General features: G+C 37.3%; 1 protein-coding gene across 1 annotated transcript; it reads left to right on the top strand.

Moving 5' to 3' along the window:
* The first annotated feature begins 1,016 nt into the window (after window positions 1-1,016).
* On the top strand, window positions 1,017-13,681 carry LOC130232619 (uncharacterized). The gene is made up of 6 exons (XM_056462595.1): window positions 1,017-1,192; window positions 1,301-1,428; window positions 8,826-10,304; window positions 12,966-13,199; window positions 13,286-13,507; window positions 13,595-13,681. The coding sequence occupies exons 1-6, from the start codon at window positions 1,024-1,026 to the stop codon at window positions 13,679-13,681; spliced, it is 2,319 nt and encodes a 772-aa protein (XP_056318570.1). The 5' UTR covers window positions 1,017-1,023.
* Window positions 13,682-13,859: the final 178 nt, after the last annotated feature.

Genomic DNA, 13,859 nt, shown 5'->3' with positions numbered 1-13,859 from the left:
GCAACTCTTAACGGGAATGGGAGATGAGACTTTGATTGTTTTTTTGCTCAAAACACACCCATAACTCATTAAGAGAATAAGCTCAACCCTGTTAGACCATGCGCCACGGTGCAAAGCGGATTTTTCCATCCTTAAAATAGCAAAAATGTATTCGGACACGCCCTTAATGCTTTTTCTCTCTGCACTTTAAACAATGAAGTGTCCGATGCCTGTAAAGAACACAGGTGAGTGTCTGATATTATAGTTTGCTTCAATACTAGACAATAGAAGATTGAAAAAAACATTTCTTTGTCTGATGAGTCTTGATTTCTGCTGTGACAATTGGATGGTCGGGTCAGAATTTGGCATCTACAACATGAAAGCATGGATCCATCCTGCCTTGTATCAATGGTTCAGGCTGGTGGTGGTGGTTTAATAGTGTGGGGATAATTTCTTGGCACACTTTGAGCACAATAGTACCAACTGAGCATTGTGTCAACGCCACAGCCTACCTGAGTATTGTTGCTGACCATGTCCATCCCTTTATGACCACAGTGTACCCATCTTCTAATGGCTACTTCCAGCAGGATAAAGAGCGAATCTTCGCAGACTGGTTTCTTGATTGTGACAATGAGTTCACTGTACTCTAATGGCCTCCACAGTCACCAGAGCTTAATCCAATAGAGCACTTTTGGGGTTTGGTGGAACGGGAGATTCTCATCATGGATGTGCAGCCGACAAATCTGCAGCAACTGTGAATGCTTAAGGCAGTTCGGAAGGCAAAAGTGGGTCCAACCCGGTACTAGTAAGGTGTATCTAATAAAGTGGCCGGTGAGTATATATATATGAGTATTTATATAACTCAAAAACTCATAATTTTGTCTTTAGCAGTATATTGTAATTTGGGGCACTCTTTAAGCTCACAGCATCATGAGGAAGCTGGAGGAGTGTCTTAGTTAAAACCACAGAGCGAAAGCAAAAGTAAAAGCATGAGAGCACCTACTGTTAGTATCATCAACTCAAAGCTCAAACAACAGATGAAAGATGGAGAACTACCCGTACGATGTGTATTTTGAGGCCAGTAATCTCTCTGATGCGGCACTTGAACGCATAAAAAGATACTTCGAAGTAAGAAGTCGATCTGGAGGAGGAGAGTGTGTGACCAGCAAAGTGGATAAAGACATCTACAAGATCAGCTTTGTAAATCAAAATGGTAAGCATGCTTTTTTTGTCATAACTCATATTTGTATCACAATTAAACTAACCAATATAGCTATTGAAATTATTTTATCTATACTCATAAAAACTGTTATATTTACAGCCCAAGAAAGAGTGCTAAAGCGGAAGGATCATGTCATAAAAATAAATAAAGAAGAAGAAATCCGTGTTTCAGTAAGATGTGAAAAAGATGTTGAATGCAGCAAACAACCAAACGCATCTGATAATCAGGTGAGTGTCACAATAATAAAATAAATAGATATTAAGCTTCTATTTATAACTTTGTTCTACCTTTTATTTCCTTCTGATAAAAGATAGTCAAACCTGTTTTTCAGAATTCTTTCAGAACTCAGAACTCGCCTTGCGAAGTTCTTGTAAATCATACAAACTACTGCACAGCCTCACAGAGCTTGATTGAACAATTCAAAAGCAATATCTTCGCATAAGATAAGAAAACTCATGAATAATAATGGGACATCAATGTGACATCGAAGTACTTGAGAAGAAAAGCCCAAAATTAGCCAGTACCTCCCACAATTAAAGCTAAAAGTTGTTAATATTGTCTAAATCGATGTTCAACACACATAAATCTCTTAATCTCTCAGAAAATATAGAAATTAAAAATAAGCCAGGACAAACCGTGTCAGTTTCATCAGGAAATGCAAGACATAAAGTATTTGAGTTATGAGGGCAGTGTGTGTGTGTTAATGCACATAAAATACAGTTGAAGTCAGATTTATTAGCCCCCTTTGAATTTATTTTCTTTTTTAAATGTTTCCCAAATTATGTTGAACAGAGCAAGGAAATTTTCACAGTTTGTCGGTCAGTGGATCTTTTGGTCATTGGATTTTCATTTTAGAAACATATTGAAAAATGAAAAACAAGCTGTTTTCGATTTTCGTTTTTGAATTTTAAAACGAAAAATCAAAAAACAGCTCGTTTTGCGTTTTCATGGTGAAAAACTAAATTCAAAAATGATTTGATTTTCACTTTTTATTTTGAATAACAAAAAATAAAATCAACAAAAACGAATAAAGACTTGTTTTTTTATATTCCGAAACCAGATAATAATGCAAATAATGCATATGTCATCAATTATGTAGTTTATATATCCGGCTTCAATAAGGAAAATATGTCTTAACAAAACACAGTTATAACAAGAAAATACCTTTTATAACATTATTAAGTGGAAAAAAATAATATCCTATAGTAGGCTAGCCTGTGTGTGACAGCATTGCGTCATCGTAAATGCGTCTGCCTATCTGGTTTAGGAATATAAAAAAACAAGTCTTTATTCGTTTTTGTTTTCTGGTGATTTTAGTTTTTGTTATTCAAAATAAAAAATGAAAATCAAATCATTTTAGAATTTTGTTTTTCTGTTTTTCACCATGAAAACGCAAAACGAGTCGTTTTTTGATTTAAAATTCAAAAACGAAATCAAAAAAACGAGTCGTTTTTCATTTTTCAATATCTGTTTCTAAAATGAAAATTCAATGACCAAAAGATACACTGACCTATGTCTGATAATATTTTTTCTTCTGGAGAAAGTCTCATTTGTTTTATTTCGGCCAGAATAAAAGCAGTTAAAAAAATAAAAAAAAAAACATTTTAAGGTCAATATTATTAGCCCCTTTAAACTATATATTTTTTCAATAGTCTACAGAACAAATCATCGTTATACAATAACTTGCCTAATTACTCTAACCTGCCTAGTTAACCTAATTAACCTAGTTAAGCCTTTAAATGTCACTTTAAGCTGTATAGAAGTGTCTTGAAGAATATCTAGTCAAATATTATATACTGTCATCATGGACAGATCAAATAAATCAGTTATTAGAAATGAGTTAGTAAAACTATTATGATTAGAAATGTGCTGAGAAAATCTGCTCTCCGTTAAACAGAAATTGGGGGAAAAATAAACAGGGGGGCTGATAATTCTGACTTCAACTGTATATAATACATACTTACTGGCAGGGCCGTTTATATCGAAGTTGATATTCCGAAACCAGATAATAATGCAAATAATGCATATGTCATCAATTATGTAGTTTATATATCCGGCTTCAATGAGGAAAATATTTCAAAACACAGTTATAACAAGAAAATACCTTTTATAACATTATTAAGTGGAAAAAAATAATATCCTATAGTAGGCTAGCCTGTGTGTGACAGCATTGCGTCTTCGTAAATGCGTCTGCCTATCTGGTTTCGGAATATAAAAAAAACAAGTCTTTATTCGTTTTTGTTTTCTGGTGATTTTAGTTTTTGTTATTCAAAATAAAAAATGAAAATCAAATCATTTTAGAATTTAGTTTTTCCATTTTTCACCATAAAAACACGAAACGAGCCATTTTTCGTTTTAAAATTCAAAAACAAAAATCAAAAAACGACTCGTTTTTCATTTTTCAATATCTGTTTCTAAAATGAAAATTCAATGACCAAAAGATACACTGACCTATGTCTGATAATATTTTTTCTTCTGGAGAAAGTCTCATTTGTTTTATTTCGGCCAGAATAAAAGCAGTTTAAAAAAAAAAAAAGCCCTTTAAGCTATATTTTTAGAAAGTCTACAGAACAAATCATCGTTATATAATATCTTGCCTAATTACTCTAACCTGCCTAGTTAACCTAATTAACCTAGTTAAGCCTTTAAATGTCACTTTAAGCTGTATAGAAGTGTCTTGAAAAATATCTAGTCAAATATTATTTACTGTCATCATGACAAAGATAAAATAAATCAGTTATTAGAAATGAGTTATTACAACTATTATGTTTAGAAATGTGTTGAGAAAATCTGCTCTCCGTTAAACAGAAATGGAGGGAAAAATAAACAAGGGGGCTAAAAATTCTGACTTCAACTGTATATAATACATACTTACTGGCAGGGCCGTTTATATCGAAGTTGATATTTAGTCGCACAATGTTGGTGTTTCATACAGTGGCACACCCAGAAAATTTCCTTAGGGGTGGCCAATTGAGGCCACACCAAATCTTGGGGTGGCACACAAAAATAATGAATTTAGTGAAATGTTATGTTTTTGCTTCTGGTAAATTAAATAATGTGGTTTTAATTAATTTAATTAATTACTCTTAAAATATTGCAATTTATTTCTTGAAATAATTCAGCAAGTACACGTGCAAGCCAAAGAAAACTCAATATTTCATTTTAAAACGCAAACAAATGAACAAACTGAACACAAGACATCACAAACACTCACTATACTATAATATAATTTATTCATATTCCTTTTTGAGCCACAATATTATTAATTCAGCTTCTTCTACTGATGTATCTTTTTGCAAAATACATCCACAAAATCATTGAGATTTTTGGCACTCGTAAGTCAACCAGTAAAAAAATAAAGTTAAATAAACTATACTCCGAAAAGCTGATTTCAAAATGCATTTATTTATTTTTGGTATTTGTGGTTTTCAATCAGATAAAATAATTTTTCATTTATTTTTTTCAAATTATTAATGATTTAATAATAATAATAATTAAGAAGAATTATTAAAGTACAATCTCTTGAACCCAAAGTCATGTTTCATCTCTTGTCATCAAACAGTACTAAACAAAGTATGTTATAAGAACTTCATCCTTAGTTAAAGAAAAAAGGTAACGTGAACTTGAAATTGTTGTGGTAAAGTCAGTTTATCTGCTGCGGTTGAACGTCAGCGGTTCATCCCTGAGGTGCAGCCAGAATAGCTGAACAGTCAAACATCTAGTTAGCGCATGCTTAAATATTAATATTAATAATATATATTTATGTATTGAAATATTGTTATTTTACGTAAGAACATTTAAATTTATAATATCAACAGCAAAATCATATTGGAGTGACCACAGAGGTGGCCAGAGTTTTCATAGGGGTGGCCGTGACCCCTTGGGGGCGCCCCTGGTTTCGTAACATCAAATTTTTACAAGAGGAGTCGTTATCCCGATGTTCAACCCCCAACCTGGGGGACCAGGACATGCACATATATTTTACAGCCAATTTAGCTTACCTATACCGCATGTCTTATGGAGGAAACTGGGGCACCCGGAGGAAACCCACGCGATTCCAAGGAGAACATGCAAACTCCACACAGAAATGCCAACTGACCCAGTCGAGGCTCAAACCAGCGACCTTCTTGCTACTCACTGCGCCACCGTGTCGCCCTAATTAATATAATAAATAACAAAAATCTGAAGCCTTATTATTAGGATTAGTCTAGGAAGGATTCACTCTAAATGGAAAGTGTCTGTCCATATGAGATGCACCCACTGAATCGGTCATTGAATCGTTGACGTGTGCGATTCATTCAGTAATGGATCACCATTGTGTTTCGCTCAGATACACGGTTCTTCTCTGAATTAGTTTGAAACTTGTCTTTGCAGAAATAAATGAAAACAAGACAAGTATTTTGTCTAAACTGTAGGATGCAGTCATATTAGTGAAATAATGTAAAGACTGCATGCAGAAAAGGGTCCATGTTGAATTGTCAGTAAAGTTGCATAAACCAAATCTGCAGATGAACGCCCTAAAGACATTTTTAGTTTATTGCCAAGTGAATAACATTGTCTTAACAACTTTGTGTTCTTCATTGCGCATAAGAACGAGCACTGCTTCAATCCACACGTCATTCAGGGTGTATACGTACACACCTACTTAATAATTACTCATTTCCCCATGTTTGTGTAATATAGGCTACTTTGTAATGAAATTGTGTAGTCTTATAATGTGCGCATATGAGGAAGCTGCTTTCAAGATGCAAGATTATGAAATCACTTTGAATGTGTTTGTGGCTGTGTACACTTTTTCCTCTTTCATTTTTTATATATTAGGCTACTCTTTTCATTTGGACCAAATATTTTAAGGCCTTTAAAAAATTAATGGCTTAAAAAAAACTACTAGTCAGTCAATAATTCAATTTGTTTTCTCACGTTGGAATAAAGAGTCTACTAAACTACAGAAATTATATTCTGTGGACACAAGAGCAATAACCGACTTAGTGGCGCCATCTAGCGGTGGTGTGTGGATCTGTCCCGACATTGAGGTAATGCAAAAGTATAAACCTATTTGATTAAATATTTCTTAGGTGACTATTAAACTGCTAAACATTTAAACTGATAAAACATAAATGTGTGGCCAATATTAAATATTTATATCAATGCTAGTGTTATTTTTAGAATTATTTCTGTTATTATTTAAAGACACACACCCAAATATGTATATATGTACAGTATATATGTCTTATACATCTGCTGACAACCAAATATATATTTACAGTTTTTTTTTTTTTGTTTGTTTGTTTTTTAAGGGGGGAGGTTTGTCTTCTTTTATTTGTCCTTGGCTGGTCACACGCCTGTAGTTTCTTGTTCACATTCTCTTTCATATTTGTAGTTTGGCTACAACAATGTTTCGCCATGTCCTCATAACATGCAACATTAGACATAAACAAGATTCCAGCGATTAAGCCATTTGTCTGTTTGCACCAGACCTGACAATACAGAAACACTTTAAAGACCCTATGAACTGAAAGCTGTGACCGTTTATTTTTTATATTGTGATGCATTTCCTAGAGAAACGGAATATTAAATGACACAACAGTGGGCGTGGCTTGTTTTTTCTACTGCAAGCTGATTGGATGTAGTAAAGTAGGCATTTTATTTAGAAAGATGGGGAAAGTGTTAGGGAAGAGTTATTGCAACCTAACAGACTCCTCCTCCTCCCCTTTTCTGTTTGTTGTCAAAACTGACAGTTGAAGGGGTGTGATTAAATATGTTAGCCACGCCCATTACCTGAAAAAAAGCAGCAAGTGCATTTTCAGATTTCAATCCAAGATTAGAAGTCCAAATTTTTTTTTTTTGTTCTTAATGATGTGCACAGATGAATTGTTCACCACAAAACTAGCTTCAAGAGTTCCCACTTAGCATTTATAGCAGGTTTGGCATGCTGTCCCAGGAGAGAACCCTGAGCTCTGAGTTATTTGAGCCGAGGGCTCGCGCCCGGTTGATAAGCATACCAGGTAGGTCTCGAGAGCTCCCCCTTTAGAAAAGGGAGGACAAGGAGGAGACGGGGTGGAAGGGGGTATTCTTCCAAAATGGAGCAGTAGGGAGATAAGCTATAGAGTATATCCTATATATTTTTATTTAATGTGGAAACTAGCTTTCCACACCATACAGATCAAATGTGGATCATCATAACCTGCGTCTCTGGCTAACTTCCGGAAAGGTAGAGTAACCAATAGCGTTAGAGATAACAAGTAAACCAAGTCCTGCCCCAGGACTGACAAAAATTCCAAAAGTTTCACGCGAGCAGAGAGAAGAACCAGCGAGCAAGCGGAGAGAACTGATGGCACGCGCACTGTAGGCATGACCTCGCTCGTGAGAGCGTACATTGTACGTATAGATGTGCATGCGTGAAAATCCCCTGTGTGTGCGTGAGTTGTTTCCTCGCGTGTAGGCCTGTAATCTGCTCGCGGTTCACTTCTCCTCACTCGTAAACATCACTGCTGCACTCGATTAATATTGGCATTGATTTGCCCCCACACCCGGGTTCCCTGGTTTCCTCCCACTGTCCAGTAACATACAATATAAGTAAATTGACTAATCCAAAGTGGCATCATAGACAAACTCTAACGCCCCATTCTCACGGGGCGTCAGCGTCAATGCTTCCCGTTTACTTTGAATGAGTGACGTCAGGCATTGCCGTACTGCATTGTGGATCCGTTGGTGCTGCTTCAGTGACGTTGCTTGCTCTCAACTTTTCAAGCGGCAACAGACGCATCAGCCAATCAGATCACTTCATGCAAATACACCAGCTCGGACAGTAGCCGATTAAGGACTAATTTCATTGACTGAATCTGCTATGACGATCACGTCAGCCCCAACTTCAGACACGCCCTCTGTCAAGCGTTGACTCTGAAGCCCCGTGTGAATCGGGCGTAATGCTGCATTCACACCAGACACGGAAGAAGCGTCAAGCACAAGTGATTTACATGTTAAGTCAATGCAAAGACATGAATAGACATCCTGCAGCACGATACATGCGAATGAGGCCGCGCGAATGATGCGATTCACCCTAATAAAACAGCGCGAGTTGAATGTTTTGCACGACTAACGCGCGTTTCTTGCGAATCGTTCGAGTTCGAAAATCTGAACTTCAGCGGACATTTGCGGCACATTAACCAATCTGGAGCTTGCTCTTGTGGGGGGCGTGATTATGATGTAGCGCCTGTTGTTGGTGTCCTGGGGAAAAATCCTCTGGTCGACATCGACAACAGTTCATCAAACTTGGCTTAGCTCGGTCAGAAGCACCGCTGAAAGCCTCCATCATCTAGGTTAAGTTTCTGGAGAAGTTTATGAGCTCACAGAGCTGGGTGCACATCTGTAAGGATCTAGTAGACTCAGACACGGCTCCAAACAAATCAACGCTGTTTTTCAGAATTCCTATAGCACACAAACATCTATTCTCTCAATAAATGCATGTGAAACACGCTTTATCATCAGTCATTAGCTAAGTGTGAACTCTCAAACAATGTTACATTTTTTTTTCCTTATTTGTTGCTGCCAAATGCAGGTAAATCTGAATTAGTTACCATGTCATAATATATGTCTTGTTTTTTTTTTGGTTTTGTTTTTTTAGAAGGTGTTTAAACTGGACCAATATCTTCTACGATACCTCAGTGACTGTAAAAAGCCATATTCAGACTTGGAGAAACTCCTCTCTGCTCTTTCCAGCACCTTTGAGATCAACATTGAGACTGAAGAGTTAGTGGTGCTGAGGGACCCGGCAGCTGAAGAGATTTGTCCATTAAAGGAATGGGAACTTGGTGTGGACCAAGTGGTTGAGAGCCTAAAGTTTCACAATATTGTACGTTTTGAGGTTGAAAAAGACAAATGTGTGCTTCTGGAAAAAAACAGTTGCAATCAAAATGAGGACTTCAGATTTTATTTTGAACAAGGAACTAGTATGACTGTGGTGGTCGGAGAACGAAATCAAGTGGAAAAGATTTTAAAATCTGCAAGCAACATGCAGAAACAACAGGAGGTCCAACAAGAGTGTCGCATGTCTGAGAAACGATTTGCCCTTATTAAAGAGCAGTTTGAGTCATACCTAAACTCTGATTTACCTGCACTTCAGATTGCACAGGAACAAGCAGGTGTAATCCTTTTAAAGGGTCTAGAAAAAGATGTTCAAGAAGCTGAACAGAAGCTTACAAAATTGGCACAAGGAATCCAAGAGAAGAGGATCCCATCCTATTATGCTCTTATGAACTTCTTGGATTCAAGTGATGGTATAAAACACTTCCAGAGAAGATTTCAGCAGAGCCTCTGCAGCCCAGTAATGCTCGAGACTTCAGGGTCAGATCTGCTTCTGTTAAGTTTGTCTGAGGAAGCTCTTCAGGAGGCGGCCACTGCCATTCAGAGAGACCTGAGTTTGGAGATTATACACTTAGATAACACTCAAGAGTCATCTGCGTTAACTACGCTAAAGGAAGAGTTGAGTAAAGCGGTCAAGCAGGCCAATCAGGAAAGTGTAAAAGTGGAGCTCAAATACCAGAATGAGTCAAGTTCTGATCCCAAAGTGCAACTGGTCGGCTTCACTACTGAAGTTAATGAGCTAAAGCACATGTTACTTGAATATAAAAGAAACCATCAGATACATGAAGTCCGCCTGGCACTTCAATACCCAGAGATGGCAAAGCATTTCTCTGAGATCTTGTTGCTGGCTGGTGTGAAAGAGTGCAGTGTGGAAATAAAGCCAACATGTTTGTCTTCCCCATGCGTCCACCTTACAGGACCTCGCTGTGAAGTTGAGAGTTTAAAGGAAACCCTTGTGTCATATCTTCAGAGTCTTGTCTCTAGACAGTTTGAGGTGAAAGGACCTGGAGTTCAGCAGTTTTTTCAAGGTGATGGCGCACAGACTTTGAAATTTGTGAAAAGTTCTTGTATGGTTGGGATTCTGCCTATTGATGATGAGCAACCAACATATCAAGTGCCCATATATTCAACCTGGTTGAGTTTTCCAGGCTCAGCATCTGCTCCATCAACACATCAGTCTCCAGTCTATGAGACTATAGTTCACATTAAAGTTGCGGTTGGAAGCCTTGAGCAACAACAGGTATGGCTGTGGACAGGACCCTTCTAGTTAATGATTCAAAAACCACACAAACCAAAGACAACGATAATCAATTTAACTTTAGTTGAAAAAATCTGAGAAAATGCGTTTGAGGAAAGTACATTTTTATAAGTCTAAACCAATGGTCATATGGCTTAATGAGATAAACGCAAGACCTTTGTTTATCAGAAATATATATTTTAGATGAAATCTGAAAGCACTCTGATCCTCGATAGACTGCAAAGATGCCTGAAACATTACAACTCCAGGAAGGTCATAATAATAATAATAATAATTTCTTACATTTATATAGCGCTTTTCTGGCCACACAAAGCGCTTTACACATAGAGGGGGATCTCCTCATCCACCACCAGATAAAAATCTTCAGAACAGTCTATTAATATTTTGTCCAATATTATTCAACTGTTTCTTCTCTTCGGTTTCAGTTCAGGAGAGACCTGTGCTTTGTATGCGTTTCACACTAGACACATAAAACCTGGATGCACCCACATTTTGTTTTAAACAGATGTCACTTGTGGGCTTTCGGGGTATACGTCAGCAGTGACATGCATATTGTTCTTCTAAATTTGTGCCCTGAACCGATGCTGAAGGGACATTTTGAATGAAGTGATTATTTTTGTTGGTAACAATTTATTTTTGATGGTCCATTTGAGTATTAGTAGACTGCCTGCTTAATATCTCTTGATACAGATATTTAACTGACAATAAAAAGGTACATGTCAACTTACACTAACCTTAACCCCAATTCTAACCCCAACCTAACAGTCTACTTCTAGTCTAATCTAATGAGAATTAGTTGGCATGTAGATGCAATGTAACTTAAATTCACCAAACAGACCATCAAAATAAAGTGTGACCTTTTTGTTTTTTGAGCTCACAAAAGTATTCTTGTAGCGTCTGCTTTCTAAGAAGGATCAGAGGACTCTTGCGTTTCATTCAAAATATCTTTATTGATGTTCTAAAGATGAACAAAGGTCTCAGGGGGTTGGAACAACACAAAGGTGAGTAACTAATGTTGGATGTGACACAGAAAACATTGTCTGTGAATCATAACACACTTTCTAACTTGTTGGATTTTACATAATTGAATTATTCTGTTGCCCAGACGTTTTGAGTTTAAAATACTGGTGTTTAAAAAACACAGTCAGGGTTTTTTTTTTTCAGAAGATTGGTAAACTAGAGTTGTATGGATTAACATTGTGCTCATTTTGTATGGGCATGACGAGTAAGGCCCAATCCCAATTCTATTTTTTTTTTACCCCTGCCCCTTGACCCTTGAAACTGGGTGTGAAGGGGAAGGGCTTTAAAATTTACCCCTAAGAAATGGGACAGCACTACAACACCTGCACACGTCATATGTCATCGCGAGCTCTTACGTCATAAGAGATTGACAATTGCGAATGCTGTAGTTATTCCAGTTGTGTTATTTTTTGGTATTTATCTTCAGGCAATCACTGAAGCCAACGATATCATGTTATCATAACAATATATTGTGGCAATAAGATACATAACTGTACTGTGCATTTACACTGGCCATATTCATCAAAGGGCAACGGGGTGGCACAGTGAATAGCACGTTCGCCTAATAGCAAGAAGGTCACTGGTTCGAGCCTCAGCTGGGTCAGTTGCCGTTTCTGTGTTCCCTCCGAGTGCTCCGGTTTCCCCCACAGTCCAAAGACATGTGGTATAGGTGAATTGGGTAGGTTAAATTGTCTGCAGTGTAGATGGGGGAATGAGTGTGTATGGGTGTTTCCCAGTGATGGGTTGCAGCTGGAAGGGCATCTGCTGTTTAAAACATGCTGGATAAGTTCATTCCTCTGTGGTGACCCCGGATTAATAAAGGGATTAAGTCGAAAAGAAAATGAATGAATGAATGAATCATATTCATCAATGTAAACACAAGAAAACAACATTAGTGTTAGACCAGACACTGTAAAACAGGGGTCACCAATCTCGGTCCTGGAGGGCCGGTGTCCCTCCAGGGTTTAGCTCCAACTTGCCTCAAAACACCTGCCTGGGTATTTCAAGTATGCCTAGTAAGACCTTGATTAGCTTGTTCAGGTGTGTTTGATTAGAGTTGGAGCTAAAATCTGCAGGACACCGGCCCTCCAGGAACAAGTTTGGTGACCCCTGCTGTAAAAGCTCATTCACAGCCACTAGCCTTTTCTGACGGTATTCGAGTGTCATGGAGTGTCAGATGTGAATGTTGTGGAACTACTATATAGGAGTTATTAGAAATTTGAATTATTATTATTAGAAGAATTTTTTTTAAAGCATGACGGTAAAACATAAATGCCTTTATGAATATATTAAAACGTTTGGTTGTTTGTCATAAAAATTCGTAATAATGACCAAAATTATTTGTAGCTGGTGTATTCTGGGAAATTTCTTACCCCTTGGTTTCGAGTGTGATCCTGAAAAATGTCTGTTTCAAAGGCTATCTAGCCCTTCCCTTTAGCCCTACGCCTTCAAGCTAAAGAGAATTGGGACACCCCTACCCCTTCACGTGAATGTGCAAAATGAGGCATAGGGGTAAGGGGGAAATTAGGATTGGGCCTAAGTTATGAGAAAATGTTTGGGTGGAATAAGCTACCTTTTTTTATTTAATTTGTGTTTTTATTGTGAATTTTTTCATGAATACAGGCTGATGTGTTTGTTGTGCCAATGGTGCAAACAAACATGACCTCAACATTGATTGGATCATCACTGTTGAATAAAGCAGGACAGCAGCTTCGAATTAACTTCAACACCGCAAAGGGTCAATGTACTCTTACACCTGGAGACGTGCTCATAGTGGATGCCACACCAGGATTGGGCTGCTCAAAGGTGTTCTTCATCGAATGTGCACCAAAGGGGAAAAAGCAAGAAAGCGAAAAAGTAAGTGGAGGAAAACATAAATAGATAGTACTAATGATTTCATAGTTTACTTGTTTTGTTTTTTGATAATATGCATTTTGTTGTAGGCACTTCGCTGTGGACTTGGCCAAGTTTTTACACTTTGTGAGCAGAATTCTTGGGCTTCAGTTGTGGTTCCAGTAATTGGACCTGGAATAGTATTGTCTTTACCAGTCAAAGATTCTGTTAATATCCTTACTCAGGAGATCTGTACATTTTTATCTCAGCCCACTGCTTTCCTGCACACCATCTATATCCCAATAATGCCTAATTACTCCCATTCTGAAGAGGTAAGCAGTCTATGTAGTATAAAAGCATCGTTATGAAATGATGTTTACCAAAGTGATGTTAATACCTATCTTTGAAATATTTTTCAGATGTTTCGGGCAGTCATTGGGAATCTGAGTGCAGAAATGGTGGACAAAACAGGACAAGGCAAGAGATTTAATAATTTAAGCAATTAGAAATTCCAGTCATTAAAGGCATAGTTCACGAAAAAATACAGAGCCTATTACTCAGGATATGGATAACGGGTAATAAAGTTGATAAAGTTAAGTAAATAAAGTTCAGTTTGTTGCTAAAAGCTATTGTTTCACTTAATAAGACATCAGTGTGTTGCCAGGAGCTTTATTCTGACTTGCA

Source organism: Danio aesculapii, chromosome 7 (assembly GCF_903798145.1).
Source record: "Danio aesculapii chromosome 7, fDanAes4.1, whole genome shotgun sequence".
NCBI classification, from domain to species: domain Eukaryota; kingdom Metazoa; phylum Chordata; class Actinopteri; order Cypriniformes; family Danionidae; genus Danio; species Danio aesculapii.
Note: the sequence above shows the minus strand (reverse complement) of the source record. Positions and strands in the feature narration are given on the sequence as shown.